General features: G+C 42.6%; 1 protein-coding gene and 1 long non-coding RNA gene across 2 annotated transcripts in view; one reads left to right on the forward strand and one right to left on the reverse strand.

Moving 5' to 3' along the window:
* MINDY4B (MINDY family member 4B) overlaps positions 1-21,948 on the reverse strand; it is a 34,522-nt gene extending 12,574 nt beyond the window's left edge. The window contains exons 1-9 of the mRNA XM_024355751.2: positions 21,794-21,948; positions 21,529-21,556; positions 19,717-19,884; positions 10,704-10,823; positions 9,844-9,935; positions 7,453-7,618; positions 6,835-6,900; positions 1,880-1,950; positions 210-282 (exon numbers count right to left, since the gene is read on the reverse strand). Of these exons, the coding sequence (XP_024211519.2) occupies positions 210-282; positions 1,880-1,950; positions 6,835-6,900; positions 7,453-7,618; positions 9,844-9,935; positions 10,704-10,823; positions 19,717-19,884; positions 21,529-21,556; positions 21,794-21,906 (897 nt within the window). The 5' untranslated portion in view covers positions 21,907-21,948. The remainder of the gene's footprint in view (positions 1-209; positions 283-1,879; positions 1,951-6,834; positions 6,901-7,452; positions 7,619-9,843; positions 9,936-10,703; positions 10,824-19,716; positions 19,885-21,528; positions 21,557-21,793) is intronic.
* Positions 15,969-21,965, forward strand: LOC134809486 (uncharacterized). Its single transcript, XR_010155351.1, has 3 exons — positions 15,969-16,139; positions 17,406-17,530; positions 21,829-21,965. It is a non-coding gene; the product is annotated as an uncharacterized LOC134809486 (long non-coding RNA).
* The last annotated feature ends 268 nt before the right edge of the window (positions 21,966-22,233 follow it).

The following is a 22,233-nucleotide window of genomic DNA, read 5'->3' on the forward strand; positions in this document are numbered from 1 at the left end:
ATTAGACGGTAGATTTTGATGCAACCCAGGGTAGTGTCTTCATACTCTTTCAAAGATAACCGGATGGCTCTTTACTTAAGGAGAGAACATATTTAATTAGAAAACAATCCAAAATTCAGGTTGTTTTTCTTTTTTTCTTTTTCAAACTCTGCAGGTGGCATTCAACTAATTCAGATTCTACAATAGAAAGGCAGAGTCTTCCGGCTCACCTGCCTGCACAGGAAGCCTCCAGCATTTGGTTTTAACAGCTGAGTGGTGGTGACATCTAGGTCCATTTGAAGCCTGCAGAATGGGAGAAGCCATCAGCATCCAGTCAGAGACAGTGCACCAGGAGCCTGCAGCTTCTCTTCCCCCAAAACACAAAGCAGCAGTAACACGGGCTCTCCTAGTCACTGTTTCTCACTTGCACTTTTCCATCTCTCACAGGGAAAGCCTCTAGGTCTGGGGTTGCTGAGGTGGATGCAGTTGGGGAAAGTGAGTAATAAGTGGTAAGGGAGAAGGTGCAGATGTCTCAAATGTTAGAATCCCTGTGTGTGTGCTCTGGGTGGATGCTGGACTCAGTAGAGAAGCTCTTTGTTCTATGTGACAAGGAATACACTTGGCTCAGGGTGGTGACACATGACCACACCAGAGAGTGCTGGTTCAAGGTAGATCTCAACAGATTGTCCAAATAGAAAACACCATTGTGGCCATTTCTTGGCTGAGCCCATTTCTTGGCTGCAGAAGGGCAGCTTCCACTGTTATGTCAGGGGCCATGGTCTCACCCTTGACAATATAAGGTCAAGGTGGAATGTGGCTCCTGCTGTCACTTAGGGGGAATTGCTGCATACTAGTATGTGAACTGTATGTGTTCTTGAACAAATCTATTCATGGAACTGGAGCTTATGTCCTTCTGTGAATGAGACTTAAAGACTTGGGTCAAGCATGGTGAGTACCGTCATGGCATCAGATACAACTCAGGATAATGCTTCTCAAAGGGTGGTATGATAGACTTGAACATTTTAGAATTTTAATAATGTTGTATTTATTTTAATACGTTTATCTTTAGCATGGTACATGACTTAAAGGACATTAACATTTAGGAAGAGGTTGATATTTAAATGTGTATTGATTTTATTTTTAATGTTAAGTGAATGATAACATACAGCATAAAAATGTGATGGCGGTATATAAAAGACAAGCTTCAGGACCACTGCTGCAGGGCTTGTAATTCTTCCCTCCTGAGAGACCTCTATTTCTGACTCTCCAAAGTTTACCTTTCTTTCAAGGTTCAGAAGAAAGTCCATTTCTTTCCTGAAGCCTTCCCTGACCACCCTGTCAGCAGAGGCCCCTTCCTCCTCTGGAGCCCACTGAGACTCATTCTCTTTACATCTCATTTGGCACATCAGGTACCTCCCGGGACTTGCCCAGCATCTCTGTGTACACCCCTTGTCTTTCCCAGCCTGGACGCTGCAGGAGGACAGGGCCATATCTTCTCTTCTTTGTACTTTCCACTGTGCCAAGAACAGAGCTTTGCATATCATAGAGACAAAATACATATTTGAGGATATACCTTATCATGGATCTAAATAATAAAATGTATTTATTTATGAAACTTGTACAAACAAGCTTTGGTGTTGTCCACCAATATTTACAGCCACAAGAAGGAGGAACCTACTAGGGTACTGTTAGAACAGATTCAAACTTGACTGACGACATCCACTTGCCCATTAAGATGGCCAAACCAACTGTAGGAAAGGACGTGTCAACAAAAGAGAATCTACTAGAAAAAAACATTGCATTCATGATTCCAATATGGAGATTTTTCAACACAAGAGTACATTGTTTATGTGATCCCAATCCTATAGAAAATACCTGTGTAAACATCTGTAGAATTTACCTTTCAAATGTTCTGGAAAAGATCAGGCTGTACAGAAACAGGATGACACCATGGCTTCCTTCCCCTCTGAACTGTTTGGAAAAGAAAAGAAAAGAACAGCATGTTGGTCTAAAAGCAACACAGACACGTGTATCTGTGGGTATGAATTCAAGGATTTACAGGCTGAGAGAATTTTTTCCCCCTGGCTGCTGAAAGGAATGAGCTCCTCTGCCTCCGTAAATCTTCCTACTCTAAAATTTGTTCTCTTTCCCTGCTTCATGCCTGTTAATGGTGCTGTCATTCTCTTGGCCCTCACCTTATCTTTTTGTCCTGCACTTCTACCATGTGATTCTCTTCAAACCTTGGCCAAGGTGTAGTATGTCCTTTGTAGCCCACTTCACTGCTGCTCTTTGCTGCCCTTGGCTGCCCTCTCCTTATCCAGCCTCTTCTCTCCTCATGTCCTTCCTCATTGCCCCATTAAACTGAGGGAGAGCAGACAGGCTTTGTAGAACTCGCTTTGGAGTTATACACCTCGGTTCTACTGCTTTCTAACTCCTACTTACTAACTTCTTTGAGTTTCAATCCAATCCACAATCAAGGATAAAAAGAACCTTTCTCCAGGTTTATTGCAAAAGTTAAATGAAGTAATTAATTATTTGAACCTTCCTTGGTTCTTGGAATATGCTAGATCCACAGCAAAATTAATATGTGTCCCTCTCTAATGCACTTCTCCCCTGTCTTTTCTTGGACAGGTTTCTTTTCTGCTTAGAATTTTCTGAAGGTGCCTTGCAATCTCTAGGATCAAATCTAAACTACCTAATAAACATTCAGGGCTTCTCATCAGTTGGCTTTATTTAGCTTGATGTTAACACTCTACTTGCTGACAAGTAGAATAGCTTCCCTGGCTGGCTTTCTAGGTGCAGAGTTAAAACATCTTCAAAGTCTTCTTTAGGGAGACTTTTGCTAAAATGCATATGCTTTTCCCTTTACGGATTAATGTATCCATTTTGCTATGTGTGACCTGACAGGGGCCAGGGCCCTCAGGTAGCAGAATAAATTCCAGTGCCATAGGAGCCAGATAGGTACTGAAATGAGTGAGAGAATTGGGGAGGGGTGGGGCCTGATGCAAACAGATGCTTTTATATATAGGTTTCCTATTGCTGCTGTAACAAAGTGCCATAGGCTTGGTGGCTTAAAACAACACAAATTTATTATCTCACCGTTCTGGAGGTTAAAAGTCCAATATGGGTCTCACTGCGCTAAAATCAAAGTGCTCACAAACCAGTGTTCCTTCTGGAAGCTTTTGGGGTAATTCTGTTTCCTTTCCTTTTCCAGCTTCTAGAAGCCACCCTCATTCCTTGGCTAGTGGCCCCACATCACATAACCCTCCTCCCTCTGCTTCCCTGGTCACATTTCTCTGACTCTCCTGCCTCCCCCTTTCCCTTATAAAGACCCTTTTGATTAATTGAGCCCATCTGGATAATCCAGGATAGTGTCCCCCACCCCCTCTCAAGATCTTTAACTTGATCATCTGCAAATCCCTTCAGTCAGTTAGGTAACATACAGTAGTCTCCCTTATCCATGGGTGATAAGTTCCATTATCCAGTGGATGCCTGAAACTACAGATAGTACCAAATCCTGTATATATGATGTTTCTTCCTATATATACATACCTATGAAAAAGTTTTACATTAGGCACAGTAATAGATTAACAACAATAATAATAGTGTAGAACATTTATAGCACTATACCGGGAGCACTATTCTTGTGTTTGGGTGTCATTATTAAGTAAAATAAGGGTTACTGGAACACAGGCATTGCAGTACCACAACGTGACTGTCTGATAACAGAGAAGGCTACTGAGTGACTAATGGGTATGGAGCATCTACAGTGTGGATCCACTGGACAAAGGGATTATTCACATCCCTGGTGGGATGGAGTGAGATGGTGAGATATTCCATCACACTGCTCAGAATAGCATGCAATTTAAAATGTATGAATTGCTTATTTCTGGAATTTTCTATTTAATATTTTTGGACCATAGTTGACCAGGGTAATGGAACCAGCAGAAAGCAAAACCAAGAATAAAGAGGGACTACTGTATTAATATGTTTCTGGGATTAGGATGTGGACATCATTCAGTCTATCAAAACTTGTCTAATGAGGGTAGCTGCCTCTTATGTCAGCTAATTGAGGACATTCAAGAATATAGGCCCTGTGTAGCCAGATTTTCTGATTTTTTGATAAAAGCCAAAAATCTAGGTTTTTATGTGGAATTTCCTGAATACTTCTGACATTCACTGATTCAAATTTGTAAAAAGCAACACTGTAGGCTAATGCTGCAGATCTCATATGACAGGTGTGTTTGTTTCCTGGGGTTGCCATAAAAGATTACAGAAAATCGAAGGGTTAAAACAATAGGAATGTATTCTCTCACAGTTTGGGAAGCTAGAAGTCTGAAATCAAAGTGTAAGAGTAGGGCCATGGCCAGGCGTGGTGGCTCACGCCTGTAATCCCAGCACTTTGGGAGGCTGAGGCGGGCGGATCATGAGGTCAGGAGATCGAGACCATCCTGGCTAACATGGTGAAACCCCGTCTCTACTAAAAATACAAAAAATTAGCCAGGCGTGGTGGCGAGCGCCTGTAGTCCCAGCTACTCGGAGGCTGAGGCAGGAGAATGGCATGAACCCGGGAGGCGGAGGTTGCAGTGAGCCAAGATCGCACCACTGTACTCCAGCCTGGGCGCCGGAGCAAGACTCCATCTCAAAAAACAAAAGAGTAGGACCATGCTCTCTCTGAAGGCCCTCGGGGAGAATCCTTCCTTGCATATTCCTGGTTTCTGGTGGTTGCTGGCATTCCTTGGCTTGGAGAAGCATCACTCTGGTCCCAGCTTCCATTATCACATGGTGTTCTTCCATGTGTTCAAATTTTTCCTTCTCTTGTAAAGATACCAGCCACTGGATTAGGGCCCAACCTAACTGAGTATGGCCTCATCTCAACTTGATTACATCTAAAAGACTTTATTTTCAATAAGATCCATATTCACAGGTACCAGGGGAGGGGGTCAGAACTTCAACATATCATTTTGGAGGGACACAGTTCAACCCATAACAAAAGATCTGCTGCTCACATGTAGCCCTCAGACCTCCATCTTGAGATCTCTGCCAAATGGAATGAGACACAGGATTGATGCATTTTGATAGTTGATGGGGAATTGGTAAAGTTCTGGACGGGGTGCTGATCACAATGTGCAACCCCGTCTCAGTGAGGTCCTTGAGAGGAATATATATACACCATCAAGCTCCCCTCACTCAGGAAATGGCACCAGCCCTTCCCTAGTGTGGCTAAGGTAACGTTTAGCTCTCATGCCAAGCCCACCTGTGTTGCAGAGTCCACTTCTGTGTAGGGCCTTGATTATTCCAGCTCAATCCTTAGTCTTTGACTGGGGAAGCCTGTGTATAGCTTCAGCTCTGATCCTCTGATCTCAACCGTGGCTACGTTTAAGAATTTCTTGCAGATATGCGTGGGTGGAGGGAGTTCTTCCTATGGCATCAGACTCTCCCAGATTTGAGTTGAGATGGAAGACAGGGAGGGGAGGGGTTTGCCTGTTTTTGCTGAAAGGGTCATTTCTTAAATGGATCCTCTATATCTGTGTAATCCCATTCAATGTCTCTTGCCCACAACAAAGAATCCCTAAGCAGGCTTCTAGCTCAACATTTCACGTCAGGTACTTAAAATCTATCATACAGGTTTTACTAGGCTCATATTGCTGCTGTAACAAATTACCATAAATTTAATAGCTTAAACACTACAGATTTATGATCTTACAGTTCTAGAAGTCAGAAGTCTGAAGTGGGTTTTAATGAGCTAAAATCAAGATGTCAGCAGGGCAGCTTTCCTTCTAGCAACGCGAGAGAAGAATCTGTTTCCTAGTCCTTACCAGTTTCTAAAGGCCCTGCCCACATTCCTTGGTTCATGGCTCTTCTTTTCCATCATTGAAGCGGATCCAAGCCCGCAAGGGCAGGGGGCACTCTTCTCCTATCACTTCTCTCTGACTTCCTCTTTTGCTTCCTCTTCCATATTAATGACCCTTGTGATTCCACCGGGCCCACCTGGGTCATCCAGGATCCTTCCTCTATTTTAAAGTCAGCTGACTAACAACCTTAATATCCCTTTGCCATATAATGTAATATATTTACAAGTTCCGGGTATAGAGTTTGGACTTCTTTAGGGGGACTAGTCCTCTGCCTATCACACAAGTTAACAACAGACCTTGTTAACTCATTCAACAGAAATGAGATCACATTTCCCTGCTCCATGCAATGAACAGTTGTATCACTTCATGGTTATCCTGCTAATTTCCCTCTGCTTTCACATTGTAGGTTTCTGATTTTTCGGAAAATCAGCTTTTATTTCTTTCTACACAGAAGAGTCTTAAAAATGTCTTCCATTTTCTACCATCACTGCACCCTTCTTTGTCCCCTTTCCACCCTGGGGGTAGGGAAGAATCACTGCAGTGGAGGGCATTGTGCGGAAGGTGCTGATAGACAGGTGAAACAGGACCTTTTCAAGAAGCCAATTACTTGGAGTCAATGTGAATGGTCATTTTGGCAGCTTAGACAAGAACCTTATTTTATTTTATTTTTTCACCATTTTGTTTTTTATTCATTAGATGAGACAGGATTGCTTGCCACAAAAGAAATACTGGTATATACTCTCTAAAGGATTATTCTCTGGTCTTGATTAACCAAAGAAAAAGATGCATTTGTGAGTGGGTCTGTGTGTGATCTGGCCTCTTTCTAGGTTGTGAGGAGGAAGAGGCAGATCTTTTTTGTTCTCTCATTCTGCCCTTTCTTAGCCCTCAAAATGACCTGGTTTTCTTAACAGGCATCATTAGAAATAGACTTTGTAAAAGGAAGAAGATCCCTGTAAGATCAGTCAACATAAAGGAATTATCTCAACACTTAAACACTTACACATAGTAAGTGATCGTAGATGAATTTCTCAGCGGCTTCTTTCTCTAAAAATTCAAACAGCTGGAGCTATAAATCAGGAACAGAAGATAAAAATGAAAAGGAAGATGAAAGTTACATCTAAGAGATGTCAACTCACTGTTATTACCACAAGTGGGTTTTTTGTTTCATTGCATAATCACATCACTAAAAACTGACATATTATCTTATGCAAGGCCATGCAAAACATACACAGTGAAACTGGGTAGCTACCAGCATCACTTCTACATTCCTCAGTTTAAAATCATGTAATATCTTGAGCATTAAAACTAGAAAGAGATTTTTTCCTAATAGGTGAAATTTAGCTGTCTTTCAGACAGTGGATATGGAAATATCATTTATGATTATTTCAGATGGGAGATATTCTTGGTCCTGGTGAATTCCATAGCAGGAATTTAAAACAGGACTCTTTGTTGTGTCAGCTTGGATCACTTACAGCCCTTGGTACCCGCCTCTTTGGAAGGCACCTCCGGTCACATCAGGAGCATGGATGGGGCCCCACCTGCATACACATGGTAAGTCTATTACATGCTCAGGCTTCACTGGCCTTTCATCTGCCAGGACAGGGAGAACTGCACTTACTCGCTCAGTGAAATTGTCCACAGAGTAGTCCGGAGTCGACGCAACGTAAATGTCCTCAGTGACAAGACAGATGGTGGCCTTCTGAGCTGCTCCTGCAGCCCACAGGATGCCAGCAAGCACCGCAGCCAAGGCTTGCTCCTGCTCCTTCTTGCTTATTTCACATAAGCTATAATGCAGAAGGCAGGAGTAGGAAACCATTGGAATGAACATCACCTAGCCACAGAGATGTGAAGTAATTTGCTCCTGGTCATTGACCTTCAAAGTCAGAGAGCAGCGATTTACACCCAGCTCACCTGGCTCCAAAGTTCCTGCCCTTGACTTTTATACTGCATTGAATACACTCAGGGTCTGTCTAGCCTTCCCAAGAAGTGGGAGCCAGTCTTTACACAGTGGGAGACCTTTACTCTGCTTATTTCCTAAACATTTAACATTGAGAACTATAGTCTTTATAAAGAAACATGCGATAAAGATTTATTAATTAACTCAGCAATGATTTATACAATCCGTCTAGCTCTGTGGTGATACAGAAATGAGTAACAAAAGGTCAGGCACCGTGGCTCATGCCTGTAATCCCAGTACTTTAGGAGGCTGAGGCAGGTGGATAACTTGAGGTCAGGAGTTCAAGACCAGCCTGGCCAACATGGCGAAACCCCTTCTCTACTTAAAATACAAAAATTAGCTGGGCATGGTGGCAGGCGCCTGTAGTCCCAGCTACTTGGGAGGCTGAGGCAGGAGAATGGTTTGAACCCGGGAGTCAGAGGTTGCAGTGAGCCGAGATCATGCCATTGTACTCCAGCCTGGGTGACAGAGTGAGACTCCATCTCAAAAAAAAAAAAAAAAGTCAAGGAGCCTAATACTCCAAAACCAGATGGCAAGATAGAATGAGAATAACAGAGTGCTATGAGAAAACACGGGAAATAGAGACACCTTGTGACTGGGGGGCTCAGGAAGGCTTCGTGCAGCGTGTCTACAGACGTAGTTACTTGTTCACATTTGTTTAATATTTGCCATAGGCCAAGTACAGTGCTGTGCTAAGTGCCTTACCTTTATGTGGCAAATGTATGTGTTCCATTTGAATTCCCTGTGATCCATTTTACTTAGGAGATGGACTCATCCTCCAGCTACTTTGGATACTGTGGCTCCCATTTTTCTACTTTCTCTGAAGGATTGAAGCCACCTTGCCCAGAAGTCACCGGGAGTTATGCCTCCTCCCTAAGGATGGCCCACAGCCAGTGCCTCATTGGAGCAAGAGGTACAGAAGCCCTGCTCCCTCATCTGAAGATGGGGCAGGCTCCGCAGTGCAATCCATGCACCCGAGCTCCCATGGCATCAGACTGACACTGCTGGAAGCCACAGTCTTCCTCAGCTTCTCCTTCCCTGTCCTGCTTCCCTCACTCCCTTATGGTTTTCTCCTGAGGGCACTCCCTTAATAAATCACTTGTGTCAAGAATCCACATCATGGGCTCTGCTTCTAGGGAAACTGGCAGTTCACAATCTTAGAATATATTATACATTTAGTTCCTCTTTGGGGGTAATAACTTTACCTGCCTGAGGGCAGAAGTATTTATATTTCCTCTAATATTTAGCACAGGGCTTTGCACATGATAGGGGTTTGTTAACTTCTAGGAATAAAGTAATTTGAATAAACTTGAGCTGATCTTTAAAAATAGGCAAAAACCAAACATCATACCTTATCAGCCTGGTTAAATAGGAGGATTGGCCGGGTGCAGTGGCTCACGCCTATGATCTCAGCACTTTGGGAGGCCGAGGCAGGCGAATCACCTGAGGTCAGGAGTTCGAGACCAGCCTGGCCAACATGGTGAAACCCTATCTCTACTAAAAAAAAAAAAAAAAATACAAAAAATTAGCCGGGTGTAATCCCAGCTACTCAGGAGGCCGAGGCAGGAGAATCACTTGAACCTGGGAGGCGGAGGTTGCAGTGAGCCGACATCATGCCATTGCACTCCAGCCTTGGGGACAAGAGTGAGACTTTGTTGCAAAAAAAAAAAAAAAAAAAAAAAATGGAGGATTGATCATTTATGGGGTTTTTATATCACCCCTTTGTTCCTCCCTAATTATTAGGTTAGAGCTTTCCATCAAATATGGACAAGTAGGCCCACCTGAGACCTGGTGCTTAATTCTACCTGACAGAGTGGTCTGCAGTAGAGCATAAAACCTGTCAACTTTATCCCTGCAAATGAACATTCAGAATGACTCCAGCAGAGCCCTTCCCAGTGGCAGAATCCAGCCTCTCTGGGACAGACAGGGCCATTTCTGTCTTAGGAGGTAGATTTCCTTTCTGAGACAACCTGAATTTTTCAGTTATGATTATTTAGCATATCAAGATTCTAGTGAAATGGGTAATTCAAGTACTTCTCACAGTCCTCTTACTTGCCAAGGTTACAGTCTTTTCCTTTCCTGGTAAACAACAAGTATTTGATGATGGATCCTTGCACAGCCATCTGAATGCTTCGGGCCCCTCCCTGAAATGAGGAGAATGAATGACGAGGTGAAGAACTCTTGGAAATTAATGTTATCTATTCTTCTCTGCAGGCTTTTCCCTCCTGGTATCCCCCAGAGCTTTGCGAAGGGACACCATGCTATATTTGTGCCACTCCTCCCTGCAGCCGTGGCTGGTGCTGTGGCTGGGCTGGATTCTGCAATGCCTAGCATCTTTGTGGAGACCTGTGGACTGGTGACTGGGGATGTATGGCTTCCTCCATCTTGCCTTCACCATGTCCCTGCTTCATAGTAGTTTTTTTTTGGTGGGGGGTGGGGTGCAGTCTTGCTCTGTCTCCCAGGCTGGAGTGCAGTGGCCTGCCCTCATCTCACTGCAACTTCCACCCCCTGGGTTCAAGCAATTCTCCTACCTTAGCCTCCCGAGTAGCTAGGATTACAGGTGTGCGCCACCATACCCAGCTAATTTTTGTATTTTTAGAGGAGACAGGGTTTCACCATGTTGGCCAGGCTGATCTTGAACTCCTGATTTCAGGTGATCCACCTGCCTCAGCCTCCCAAACAGCTGGGATTACAGGTGTGAGCCACTGCACCCAGCCCATATCAGATTTTTAGATTTGTTACAAAGTAATTTTAAATAGTCTATTATCATTTAAGGTTAAACTTTACATTATAAATATATTTCTACATATGATTATAATGAAAACATGCATTTACATGGATGTGGACAGGAAGGATATATGGATAAGGAACATGGGAATAAGGTTTTTTAAAAATTATAAACTGGCTATTACCTTTCCCACTTCCAGAGTGAAAGCTAGTTCGGAAGAAGGATCATGGAACCTGAAATAGGCCTTTTTCCAGTTATAGCTAAAGACATGGACTGTGTTTCCAAACAGGATCTGACGCAGCTTCTGAAAAGAGGGGAAAGAAATGATTCAACAAAAGAGAATTCTTCCTAGACATATTCCTCATGGTGAAGTCAAGGAGGTGGGCCTCGTTCCCTTCTACATTCAGGTTTACATATTACTCTAGTCCCTGATTTTAATTGTCTGATCTCCTGAGCAGAAGATGTCTAGACAACGTTTGTCCCTCGTGTCTCTCCTTCCTTTGCCAGGCATCTACCTTGCAGTTCACCGTGGCTGCTCTGTGTCTACAGCTCTTGCCCCATACCCATGACTTGTAACCCCTTCCTCTCCCATCTTTGAGCTTTTGTCTCTCACTCCAGAAAAAAGGGTCAGGATCTCATGTTTCCAGCCTGGTACAGTAGCGATTTAAAGAAGCATTCTCTCTGTCCCAGGGTCTTTGAGGTTTTCCTATACTCTGCAGCACGTTGAGATTCAAGAGGATGTTTTACAGCTTCCCAGAAAAATGGGAACAAGACTTTTTATAAACCAAATGTATGAAAAAAAGGGAATCTATTCAAAATCAAAGACTGATTGATCATTTAGCATGTACTCGATCTTGTGTGGGATATAGTTATGTAAAAAGTCTAACACCCCACAGCTATGTACAAGACAGAACATGTGACTTTCCGTAAGATAAGTAAAAAGTACTATGAGAAAACAGAGGGAGGAGAGAGAACTTCTGACTGAAGTACTCAGGAAGGCTTCATGGAAGAACTGGCATTTGAACGAGGCTGGTCAATGGCATCTAGCATTTACTGAGCATTTTCTATGAACCAGGCTCTGGGATAAGTGCTTCCCATTTATTCCCTTCATTTAATTTTATGCAGTAGGTGCTATTATCCAGCTTTTATCCAGATGAGGGAACCGAGACCCAAATAAGTTAGAGTATTTGCCTTTGTTCACCCAGTTAGTAGACACAGCTGGGTTTTTACCCATTCTCTTAACACCTGCCCTACTTTAATCATGTAAGTATCATCCTTATGATTTCTATCATTTTTGTGTACCAACCATTATCTAATTAATACTTCAGGAGGCTGAAGATAGGGCCCCAATCTGTTCTAGCTTGTAGGATTTCTGCTGAGAAATCTGCTGTTAATATGATAGGTTTTCCTTCATAGGTTACTTGGTGCTTTGGTCTCACAGCTCTTTTTTTTGTTTTGTTTTGTTTTGAGACAGAGTCTCGCTCTGCTGCCCAGGCTGGAGTACGCTGTCACGATCTTGGCTCACTGCAACCTCAGCCTCTGGGTTCAAGTGATTCTCCTGCCTCAGTCTCCTGAGTAGCTGGGATTATAGGTGTGTGCCACAACAGCTGGCTCATTTTTGTGTTTTTAGTAGAGACAGGGTTTCACCCTGTTGGCCAGCCTGTTCTTGAACTACTGACCTCAGGTGATCTGCCGGTCTTGGCCTCCCAAAGTGCTGGGATTACAGGCATGAGCCACCACACCTGGCCTTATCTCACAGCTCTTAAGATTCTTTCCTTCATCTTAACTTTAGATAACCTGATGACAGTGTTCCTAGGTGATGATTTTTTTGCAATGAATTTCCCAGGTGTTTGTGCTTCTTGTATTTGGATGTCTAGGTCTCTAGCAAAGCTGGGGAAGTTTTCCTCTATTATTCCCCCAAATATGTTTTCCAAACTTTTAGATTCCTCTTCTTTCTGATTATTCTTAGAATAATAGAAGAATGCTGATTATTCTTGGGCTTGGTCAGTTAACATAATCCCAGACTTCTTGGAGGCTTTGTTCATATTTTCGGATTCTTTTTTCTTTGTCTTTGTTGAATTGGGTTAATTTGAAGACCTTGTCTTCGAGCTCCGAATTTCTTTCTTCTACTTGTTCAATTCTGTTGCTGAGACTTTCCAGAGCATTTTGCATTTCTAGAAGTGTGTCCATTGTTTCTTGAAGTTTTGATTGTTTTTTATTTATGTTATCTATTTCCTTGAATATTTCTCCCTTCACTTCTTGTATCATTTTTTGGATTTCCTTACATTGGGCTTCACCTTTCCCTGGTGCCTCCCTGATTAGCTTAATAACCAACGTCCTGAATCCTTTTTCAGGTAAATCAGGGATTTATTCTCAGTTTGGGTCCATTGCTGGTGAGCTAGTGTAACTTTCTGGGGGGGAAGTGGGGCATTAAAAAACCTTGTTTTGCCATATTACCAGAGTTGGTTTTCTTGTTCTTTCTCATTTGGGTAGGCTCTGTCAGAAGGAAAGTCTAGGGCTGAAGGCTGTTGTTCAGATTCTTTTGTCCCACGGGGCATTCCCTTGATATAGTACTCTCCCCTTTTCCTATGGATGTGGCTTCCTGAGAGCTGTAGTGATTGTTATCTCTCTTCTGGATCTAGCCACGTAGCAAGCCTACCAGGCTCCTGGCCAGTACTGAGGGTTGCCTGCACAAAAGTCCTATGATGTGAACCGTCTGTGAGTGTCTCAGCCATGGATACCAGCACCCGTTCTGGTGGAGGTGGCAGGGGGGTGAAATCTATCTAATTAATACTTTTCACTAGCTTGGGACACATTTTGTAACTTGGAATCTATTTATTTAAGAAGGACACTTTATATAACTTCCTTCAATGGAAATCAAAATCATTTGCCACACATGATAAAAATATAATGAAAATAAAACAATGCTATAAATTACAGCTAGAAACTGCTGCCTGTGAAAGCTCTGACTGGGCCTTAAAAGGGAGGTAAGAAGTATTAAAGAGGTGTGAATGTGTACTGCCCTTTACTGTACTGTCCTTCTCTCTGACCTGTCAGAGTGGACAAGGGGATCACTATCTTACTAGATAACTCAACGATATGTAACACGTTACTTAATGCCATATCCCTAGAAGCACCCCTTGTTCCAGCACAGACACACATCTCACACTCTGGAACATGCCACACACCAGCCTGTTACCTGTAACAAAGGGGAGACTAGACAGAGAGAAAGATCTACAAACATGCACACATCAGTACCTGGGGTGTCCCTGGATGAGGAGTAAGTGTTCAATGTAACTGGAACTGTGTGTGTGTGTGTCTGTGTGTGTGTAGGCCAAGGGATAGGAAGAAGAGTAGAAGCTCAGATTGCAAAGTACCCTGGGCCTGATCCTGGATGACTTTGAATATCATATTCAGGCACTTGCAGCCAGTCAAAGAGTGTGGACAAACGGGGCATGGAGCTCAATGGGCCCAGAGCTGAGGTGCCTCTTCCCAGCTGTGCATGGAGCAGGCCCCGAGAGTAGGCTCTACTGGTTTCTAAAAAGGAAAGACGCGGGAGAAGCATGCATCTGTAATGTTCTTCCTATGTTGGCCCAGGGGCTGGTTTAAGGTTAGAATTTATTTCCCGGCCATCTCTACTTCCACCCTCAAAAGAAAAGGTTGTCTCTACTGAGAAAAGGGGGCAGGTGCACTTCAGGGTGAGCAAGGACCCACTTGAAGAAAAACTATGTGTTCTCTGTCTCAATGCAATAACACTTCAAGGAGAGGCAGCGAACAGGCACAGAGGCTGCTCTGAAAGACACAGACTTGGTGTGTGCTGTGGTCAAAGAGAGCCCTAGACCCAGAACATCCCCAGGACAGGCATTGAAAACTAATGGAAAATGTTTCCCTGACATTGAGATTGCACAGCACAGAAAGACTGCTCCCGACTCAAGGGCAAAGAAGCCCCAGTTCTGCTCCTTACCAACCATGTGAACTTGGACAAATTACTGAACCTCTCTAAGACTTAATTTACTTATCCAGAAATGGGGTAACCCCTGCTTGGTCCACATCCTGGCTATTACTGAAAGAGAAGCATGGCAAAGGGCTTTGGGAACCATAAGTGCTAAGTAAATGTAGGGTGTTATTACCTTTGTGAAAACACAGCCTGTCTACGCAGGAACATCTTGTGCTGTATGGAAGAAAGTCCCAACACAGATGGAAAAAGACCAGAGACTGGCAGCAATAAGAGAGGAAAAGCTGTGTATAAATGTGGAAGATTAAGACCGTTGAGACTAAGAAGGCTTAGAATTTAAATTCAATTTTAAAACTTCTGCAAGCCAAACCACACTCTTATTTCTGTTGCCAGTTCCCACCTCCAACTTAGAAGCTTCTCTCTCCAGCTGTCCCTCTGAGGAAGCCTAAAAACAGAGGGGCTGCAGGTCTCTCTGGCCAGGCCCCACTGGCCAGTGTGACAAAGATGACCCAACTTACTTGTGTAACATTTACTTTCCAATATCAGATATTATTTATAATGAGATTAACCTGACACATAATTACATGTGCTGTTGTGCTGTCTAGTAACTAGAAACTGATGGCAAATGGTCCTCATAAGTGGCTGCCATGATTATTATTAACATAATCAAGCATGGTTTATAGTTTTTCTCTTTGTGCTTTGCTAGTATTCTATATTTGTGAAGAATTCCTTTCTTTCCTGGCACTTTGTTCCATTTGATTGCTATGATGACAGTGATGGTGCTCATCATTTACACACACACATTTTATACACACATTCAAAGATAGAGGCCCTGAATCATTCTTTCCAACAGGTTTAATGTTCTTACCCTGACTGCCTTGTACTTTGTCCCGGGTTTAGAGCTTCCCTGTGACCACCTGCCCACCCCTAACTCGAGGTAGACTAATCCTCTTTAAAGCTCCTTCTCTAAATCTCTTCTTGCCTTATGAATTACTAGATCATCATGGAATCAGAGATTCCAAGATGTTCTAAGAAGACATTTCTATCCTAGACCAACTAACAGAGTAGTAGACTCTTGGTTCTATCATGTTTGCCATCAATTTCTTAGCATCTGGCATAGTGCCTGGTATGTAGTAGGCTCAAAATAGGTATTTGTTGAATTTTTAAAGTTCTAATTTGACTCTTTCATTTTACAGTGAAAGGACTAGAGGCCTAGGTCAGCTAAATGGCACATGTAAGGTCATGTATATAGTAAATGGCAGTGCCAGGACCCAAATGCAAGCCTTTCAACTTGTACCAGCCAGTGTCCCAGCAGGAAACAGATGGCATTCTCAAGTCAGATAATTAATTTGAGGAACATTTAAGACAGAGACTATTTATAAAGATGTGGGCTCGGTGTGGGGACACCACAATGGCTAATGCAGTGTCCCAGCAACAGTGGGAAGTCATTATGACCCCTAGACCTGAAGGAGCACACAAAGGAATGGTGACTTGAACCAGAAAGGAGAGAGTCCTGGGGAGAGGACTGCCATGAGAGGAGAGGGACTCAGCTAGCCACGAGCAACCTGACTTCACTTCCCTTCCCTCCCTTCAGTTTCCTTTCAGGGCTCCCCATTGCTCAAACTCAACAGGAAGCCAGAGGAGGGGGGCACCCTGCTGATGGAGGTCAGTCTTGCTACAGGTCAGCCTCTCTAGTGGGCAGAGGGTAGGTTGGAGAAGAGTGGACCATGCATCTGGAGGCGCACACAAAGGACACCCCTACTCTAGTCTGAGGTGCGCTAGAGGATTATCCAGAGGCACTGAATTCATTAACTCACACCTGTCGAGACCCATCTATGAGCTAGACCTTATGGGGGGACACCCGGCTGTGCTTCCTTCCAAAAAGCACACCCTGCCTATTATCCCATTTCAGAGCTTCATTCATTTGAGTCTCTCCAGAATATTTTGGTCTCTTGGTATTACATTTTTACTATGATTCTTCTGGATGATATTGCAGCTACAGAAATGTGTTCAAGGCTGAGTCCAGAAAAGGGCCTGGGAGTGGGAGAAGGTGGGAAACTGCCACTGGAGAGAAGGAAGGTCATTAGGTGGGGCTGGTGGAATAGCCTAGAGGCGATGCTCACCTTTCCCACGACTTCACCTGAGCCAGCAGCCTTGGCCAGAGTTTGTTCCAACACATATGTTCAAAGATGTCAGGCTGGAGGAAGGAAGAAAGCTGTAGTATTGGAAAGGGGACAGCAAAAGGTGAGAAACAGGAGAGCTAAGGAAAGCAAAGGTGCGTAGGGTGCTTTACCCAACCTCCACTTTCAGAGAAGATTCCCAGCAAAGAGACAGTGTGTGCCAATGTCAGGAAATGCCATGCATCCGTAATCCAAACAGAGAAGAGAAAAGAATAGCAGAATGACAACAAAAGGATTTCTGGAGTGGTATTAGGATTCAATAGCTCTGACAATTTGCCAGGTGGCTGCACTGCTGAAACATCGATTAGAATTGGTCAAGCTTCCAAACTGCCTCCCTAGAACAAGCATATTTAGAATCCCAAGCTTGTCATCCTGAATTCCCAGGATGTGTTTAATTAATGCTACTGCTATTTAAAGGACTCATGATCATCTGGCCCATATAATGGGAATAAATCCAAATTTATTTTTTTTTAAAGAAAAATCAATTATCTCTATTTCTGGGACTTTCTTAACACCCTATCAACTTCATTTCTAAATCTTTTGTCTCCTAGCTTTTTCCAAAGGGAGAACATTACCTTGGCATAGTCATGGGGCGGTCCCCAGTTGCTTCATGTTTGTGTTTGTAGATAAGTGGGAATATTCAGACTCAGAGTTTCTCGCCTCCCCAGTACAGAGAAAGACTAGAAGATTTTGCAAACGTCTGTGAATGCTTTTTCTATTTTTAAAATTTGTGTGTGTGTTTAAAAAATAGTATATTCATGTGGTTCAAAATCCAGAGAGACAAAAAGGTATGTGGTGAAGACTCCCTGCCATCCACGTCTCCCTTGTACCCACTGTTGTGTTTTAGGAAGCCTTCTGGAATTACTTCTTTTACAGGCAAGTATCAATATAGAATCATAATTGTCTCTCATTTTCACATAAAAGGTAGCCTATTTTTCAGATACGTGTAAATTTTAAAATGACATTCTCTAAAGAAATTCATTGCAGAAGCCAAGAATACATTTTTATTAAAGTTTTTCATTAAAAACATTTCCTTGTCAAGTAAAATGCAGGTAGTTGCTCTAACTTCTGGTCTATACCACAGTGTAGGCAGCAGAATCACTGAGGGCTGGGGGCCCTGGCAAGGATTACATATTGTCTATCTTTGTTGCTTGAAAGGACAGCAATTAAGTATCTATATAAGATACAAGTTAAGGCTCCATCCAGAGGCTTGAAGGCCAGTGAGCTGAGTGCAGTGTTCCAGGAGCTCTGCATACCTGCCCATCTTCCTGTGGCTTCAGGCATTTGAGCAAAAAGAGGAAAGCAAGGTGGATTGAGGCAGATAGATTTTCTTTCTTTTCTTTTTTTTTTTTTTTGACAGAGTCTCACTCTGTTGCCCAGGCTGGAGTACAGTTGCGGGATCACGGCTAACTGCAACCTCTGCATCCTGGGTTCAAGCGATTCTCCTGCCTCAGCTTCCTGAGTAGCTGGGACTACAGGATGTGCCACCATGCCTGGCTAATTTTTGTAGTTTTAGTAGAGATGGGGTTTTGCCATGTTGGCCAGGCTGGTCTTGAACTCCTGGCCTCAAGCAATCCCCCTGCCTCAGCCTCCCAAAGTGCTGGGATTCCAGATGTGAGCCACCATGCCCGGCCAAGGCAGATAGATTTTCGACAACGAGAAAGAGCAAGTGAGGCCTCCCAGTGCATCTGTACTGCAAGTGTGATGGTGGAGAAAGTTATTTGGTGAAGCCTGGGAGGTTTTGTATGATAAAAATGAATCCAGGGGCTGTGTGGTCCCTGCATCTGATTGTGTCCTGTCTCGGGGAGCTTAAGGAAAGGTTATATCGAAGCTGGAAATACCGCAGTCAGGGTCACCAGCCTTCATTCTCAAAAAGCAGACGGAAACTCTGTGTTAGGCTTCATGTGGTTTCCCCGGAAGAAGTTTTAGTCCCCACTCATCCTCTCAGCTGGGATCTTGTGTGCAGTGCAAAAACTGTGCAACTTGATGTACATGGCAGGCCTGACTGCAGGGCCAGTGTTGCTGGTCTTTGCCCAGATGCCTAGGCTGGTCCTGGGTTGTTTCTACAAACATCCATGTGTGACAGCATGTCCTCAGGAAGAAGGTCCCTCTTCCAACTCTCATTCTTAAGGCCCTGAGTAGAGGTCCCTGCCTGAGCTTCTAGGATGTAATGTGGAGGTTTAGAAGATAGGGTGATGATGGGGAAATTGTCTTGAGAAGTCCCGAGTTTCATTATGATTTCAAGGGCTACACTGGAGGGCAATCCAATGGGAGGGGCATCTCAGCCTCTCTGGTACTTTTACCTTGGCTTGACCCTTGCCTCTGCTTCCCTAGTTTCCAATGGCATCTTTTTGACCATGACAGCTGGTCCTTTGGACATTTGCCAAAGCACTACCTCCAGCTTTGGCCTATTTGACCCAATGAGATGCCTTTAGTTTTGCCTCCTGGCTGGATCCCTGCCTCAGCCCCTTGCCCCCACCCTGGTGAAGTCTTGAATTGAGCAAATGGTCCCCGGGACCAATAGCTTACAGATCCTGGTGATTTGGATCCTGAAATGTCATGTTCTTTTCAAATCTGCATATTAATTTGTAGCCCCAGAAAACTGTTTCTTTCTTGAGATTAGCTACTTGCCCAGGACATGGCCTGACAAGTTTCCCCAGCTCTCTCCCTCCTGCATGCATACAGGTGGGGTACTTTCTTACACATCTACATTGTCTTACGCATTTGCAGCGCTCCACAGTCTGCCACTTAGAGAGTCTGTCCTATCCTACCTTCTATAGTGAGTTATTTGAATGTAACTCACTCCCTCAAATTTCACTGTCAAATTGAAGAAGTGAATAAAGAGAGACTCAGAGTTTGGGAGGAAAGGGCTGTACTACCACCAGTGTCCTTGAAGAATACCATAAATAAGTCATTTTAATTATATTCTCCTTTTACCAATAACAACCATCTGTAGTCTTATCTTCAATATACTCTCACATGACAGGAGATAAGGTTCCCCAGCCTTGTTGTTTTGGGAAGATTATGTTTCATTTCATGTTTAATTGACAAGCTATACTTACCGTGGCCATTGCTAGGGAGATAGGAAAGCCACCCAGTTTTGAAGAGATGATAGAGGGGTTGGGAATAGAACAAAGGCCACTTGATGGCAAATGTCCTTGTCCTTTGGGCTGAGATAGTCCTGTTCCATCTTCATTTTCATCAGCAGATGCATGGTTGCCTTCATGATTCTGTGCAAATACCACCTCCACAAAAGACAAAGCAAACAGAGCTGGTGATGACCTTGTTTTAAATTTTCTCTTTTTCTCTCTGAAATACCAGTGTTCAGAAAATGTTGTCTCACTTTTAAAGACGTCTGAAAATTGTGATAAATAGCAATAAAAGAGGCAGAAAAATCCCAGTGTCTGTGTCAAAGGGGGTTCTCATAAGGGTTTATGTGACTTGGAGAGGTTAAATGTAACTATGGAAACATAATTAATGCCATCAAGACCTTGACTTGAAATTATGTTTAGAGAAGAATGTAAATGTCACTGTCTCTTGTTTTGAGAAGACAACATTTTATAAACTTTGAACGAATCTTTCCAGTTTACACAAAGTGTTTCTCATTACATTGTTAACTGGCCAATAAATGAAGTCAGATTATCTCTTTTTAATTCTTTCAGATTCCTACTCCCCAACAAGTGAATATAATCGTTCTTTTTCCTTAAAAAAATCCACCATCTACCTTTAAAAAAATTTCTTTTCGCTTTTCTTGACTGATTCTCATGATATGTCACTGTAAGTTAGCATCAGCTCTTCTTCAAATTTACTTAGCTTATATACTAATGTTGTGCAACAAATCTGTCCTATTGGTGGCTGAAACATGAGGGAAACCACCTTCTTAGTTTTTCTGTATTCCTAGAGGCAAAGATTCTTTCTTATCTCAGAAGCACAGCATTCAAATCACGGACTACTGATCAGCTAAGATGCATTTTGTAAATCAAATGGAAAATCTTTATATTTGTGCCAATGGGTTTTTCCCACCGTGTGTAAAGCATAACTTGACTTTTTTTTCTTTTAAAGATTGTTTTATCTTTTGAATGTTCTATCCCCCCAAATGATAGATATCTCCATTTAATACTTCCAAGACTAAAATAGAAGCATTATTGCTCTGATTCTAATTTAGACTGTGGTTAAGAGAGTTTTAGCATAAATAAGACTTTTGATCATAGGCTACTTGGGGCAAGAAGCTTTAGCATTATAGTTAAAATATTAATGATTCAATTGCTTGATCATATATACTAGTGCCATGAAAACCACCTTAATATTTTATGCTGTGTTTGCTCAGTGATTGAAGTAATACCTGAAATACAAAGTCCATTACCTTCTAACCTTTTCAGTTTACATGAGGTACAAACATCTTTCATCTTATATTGTATATCAGATTTTAAAATACCTTTTTAGCACCAGAATTCAGTCATCTTTCTCTTATTTTAAAATGGTAAAGGAAAATGATTTTTCACAAGCTGAATAAAGACGATAACTATTTTCAAAACTGCTTTTCTTCAGGGACACAGAAGCACTTGGTTGTCAGAATCCAGTGTTATTTCACAAATGTGGGAACTTTCGATTTTAATATTACCTTTTTTCCTAAAATAATAGCCATATGATGCTCTTAATGATAAAAACATAGCTCTTAGAAGTAGAAAGAGAAATCCATAAAAAAGCACAAGAAAAAAATCTTCGACAGGCTTTCTAGTTTTATGTTTTCATGCGTTAAATGCCAGTGCCTGAGTGACATTATGTGCAAAGAATAAATGCAGATTATGCTGTTAATGTGATTGTTTGAAGAAGCAACTAAAGGAGAACACACTGGCTTTGGGAAAAGTAATTACCTGAGGAGTTGTATTATTGGTTCCCAACCTTTAAATGAAAGAGAAAACATCAAGTAAATTACTCACTCTCTTCAAACCTCACATCCACAAACCTCCCAAACCCCAACCTTGCTAGGGAAGTCTCTGTCCACGAATAGTTATGCCTGAAGCATTTTAAAGGTAAATCTATAAAGGAAATTTCTCATGTTGCAAGCTTATAAGTTGATTACTTAAACATGGAAAATTCCTTTGTTTCTAAAGAAATGAGAGAATGAGAACACCTTACCTGTGATAACTAAAGATTTCCCTCCATTTGTCAAGGAATGAAATTTTCCTTGAGATCTCCTCTAAATCCAGCTGTTCGGAGCTTTGTTCCTGGCCCAAGACCTCCATATCCATTTGGAAAATGGGAGGAACTGAAAACCGGAAGTTCTTATGATGGGAGAGAGAGGTCGGGCTGTGGAGAAGCAAGTGAGGTGGCTGAAACAGATGGCTAGAGGAAGTGTGCCACCCCTACTTTGACCAGCAAAGAGATCACTCCACACAATTGCTGCTCTGAGCGCACTGTAAGCCCCTGCTATCAGATAATGATTAAACTTTCATTAGAGGTAAAATAGTCTGTGTATTTTTGTTCACTATATAGGGACCATGAATGTTTAATTTAAGACATAGATTTATAAACAAAGGGATTGCAATTATCTGTATCAAAGCAATTGGGATGATTTA

This window comes from Pan troglodytes, chromosome 2, assembly GCF_028858775.2.
Source record: "Pan troglodytes isolate AG18354 chromosome 2, NHGRI_mPanTro3-v2.0_pri, whole genome shotgun sequence".
Taxonomy (NCBI): Eukaryota; Metazoa; Chordata; class Mammalia; order Primates; family Hominidae; genus Pan; species Pan troglodytes.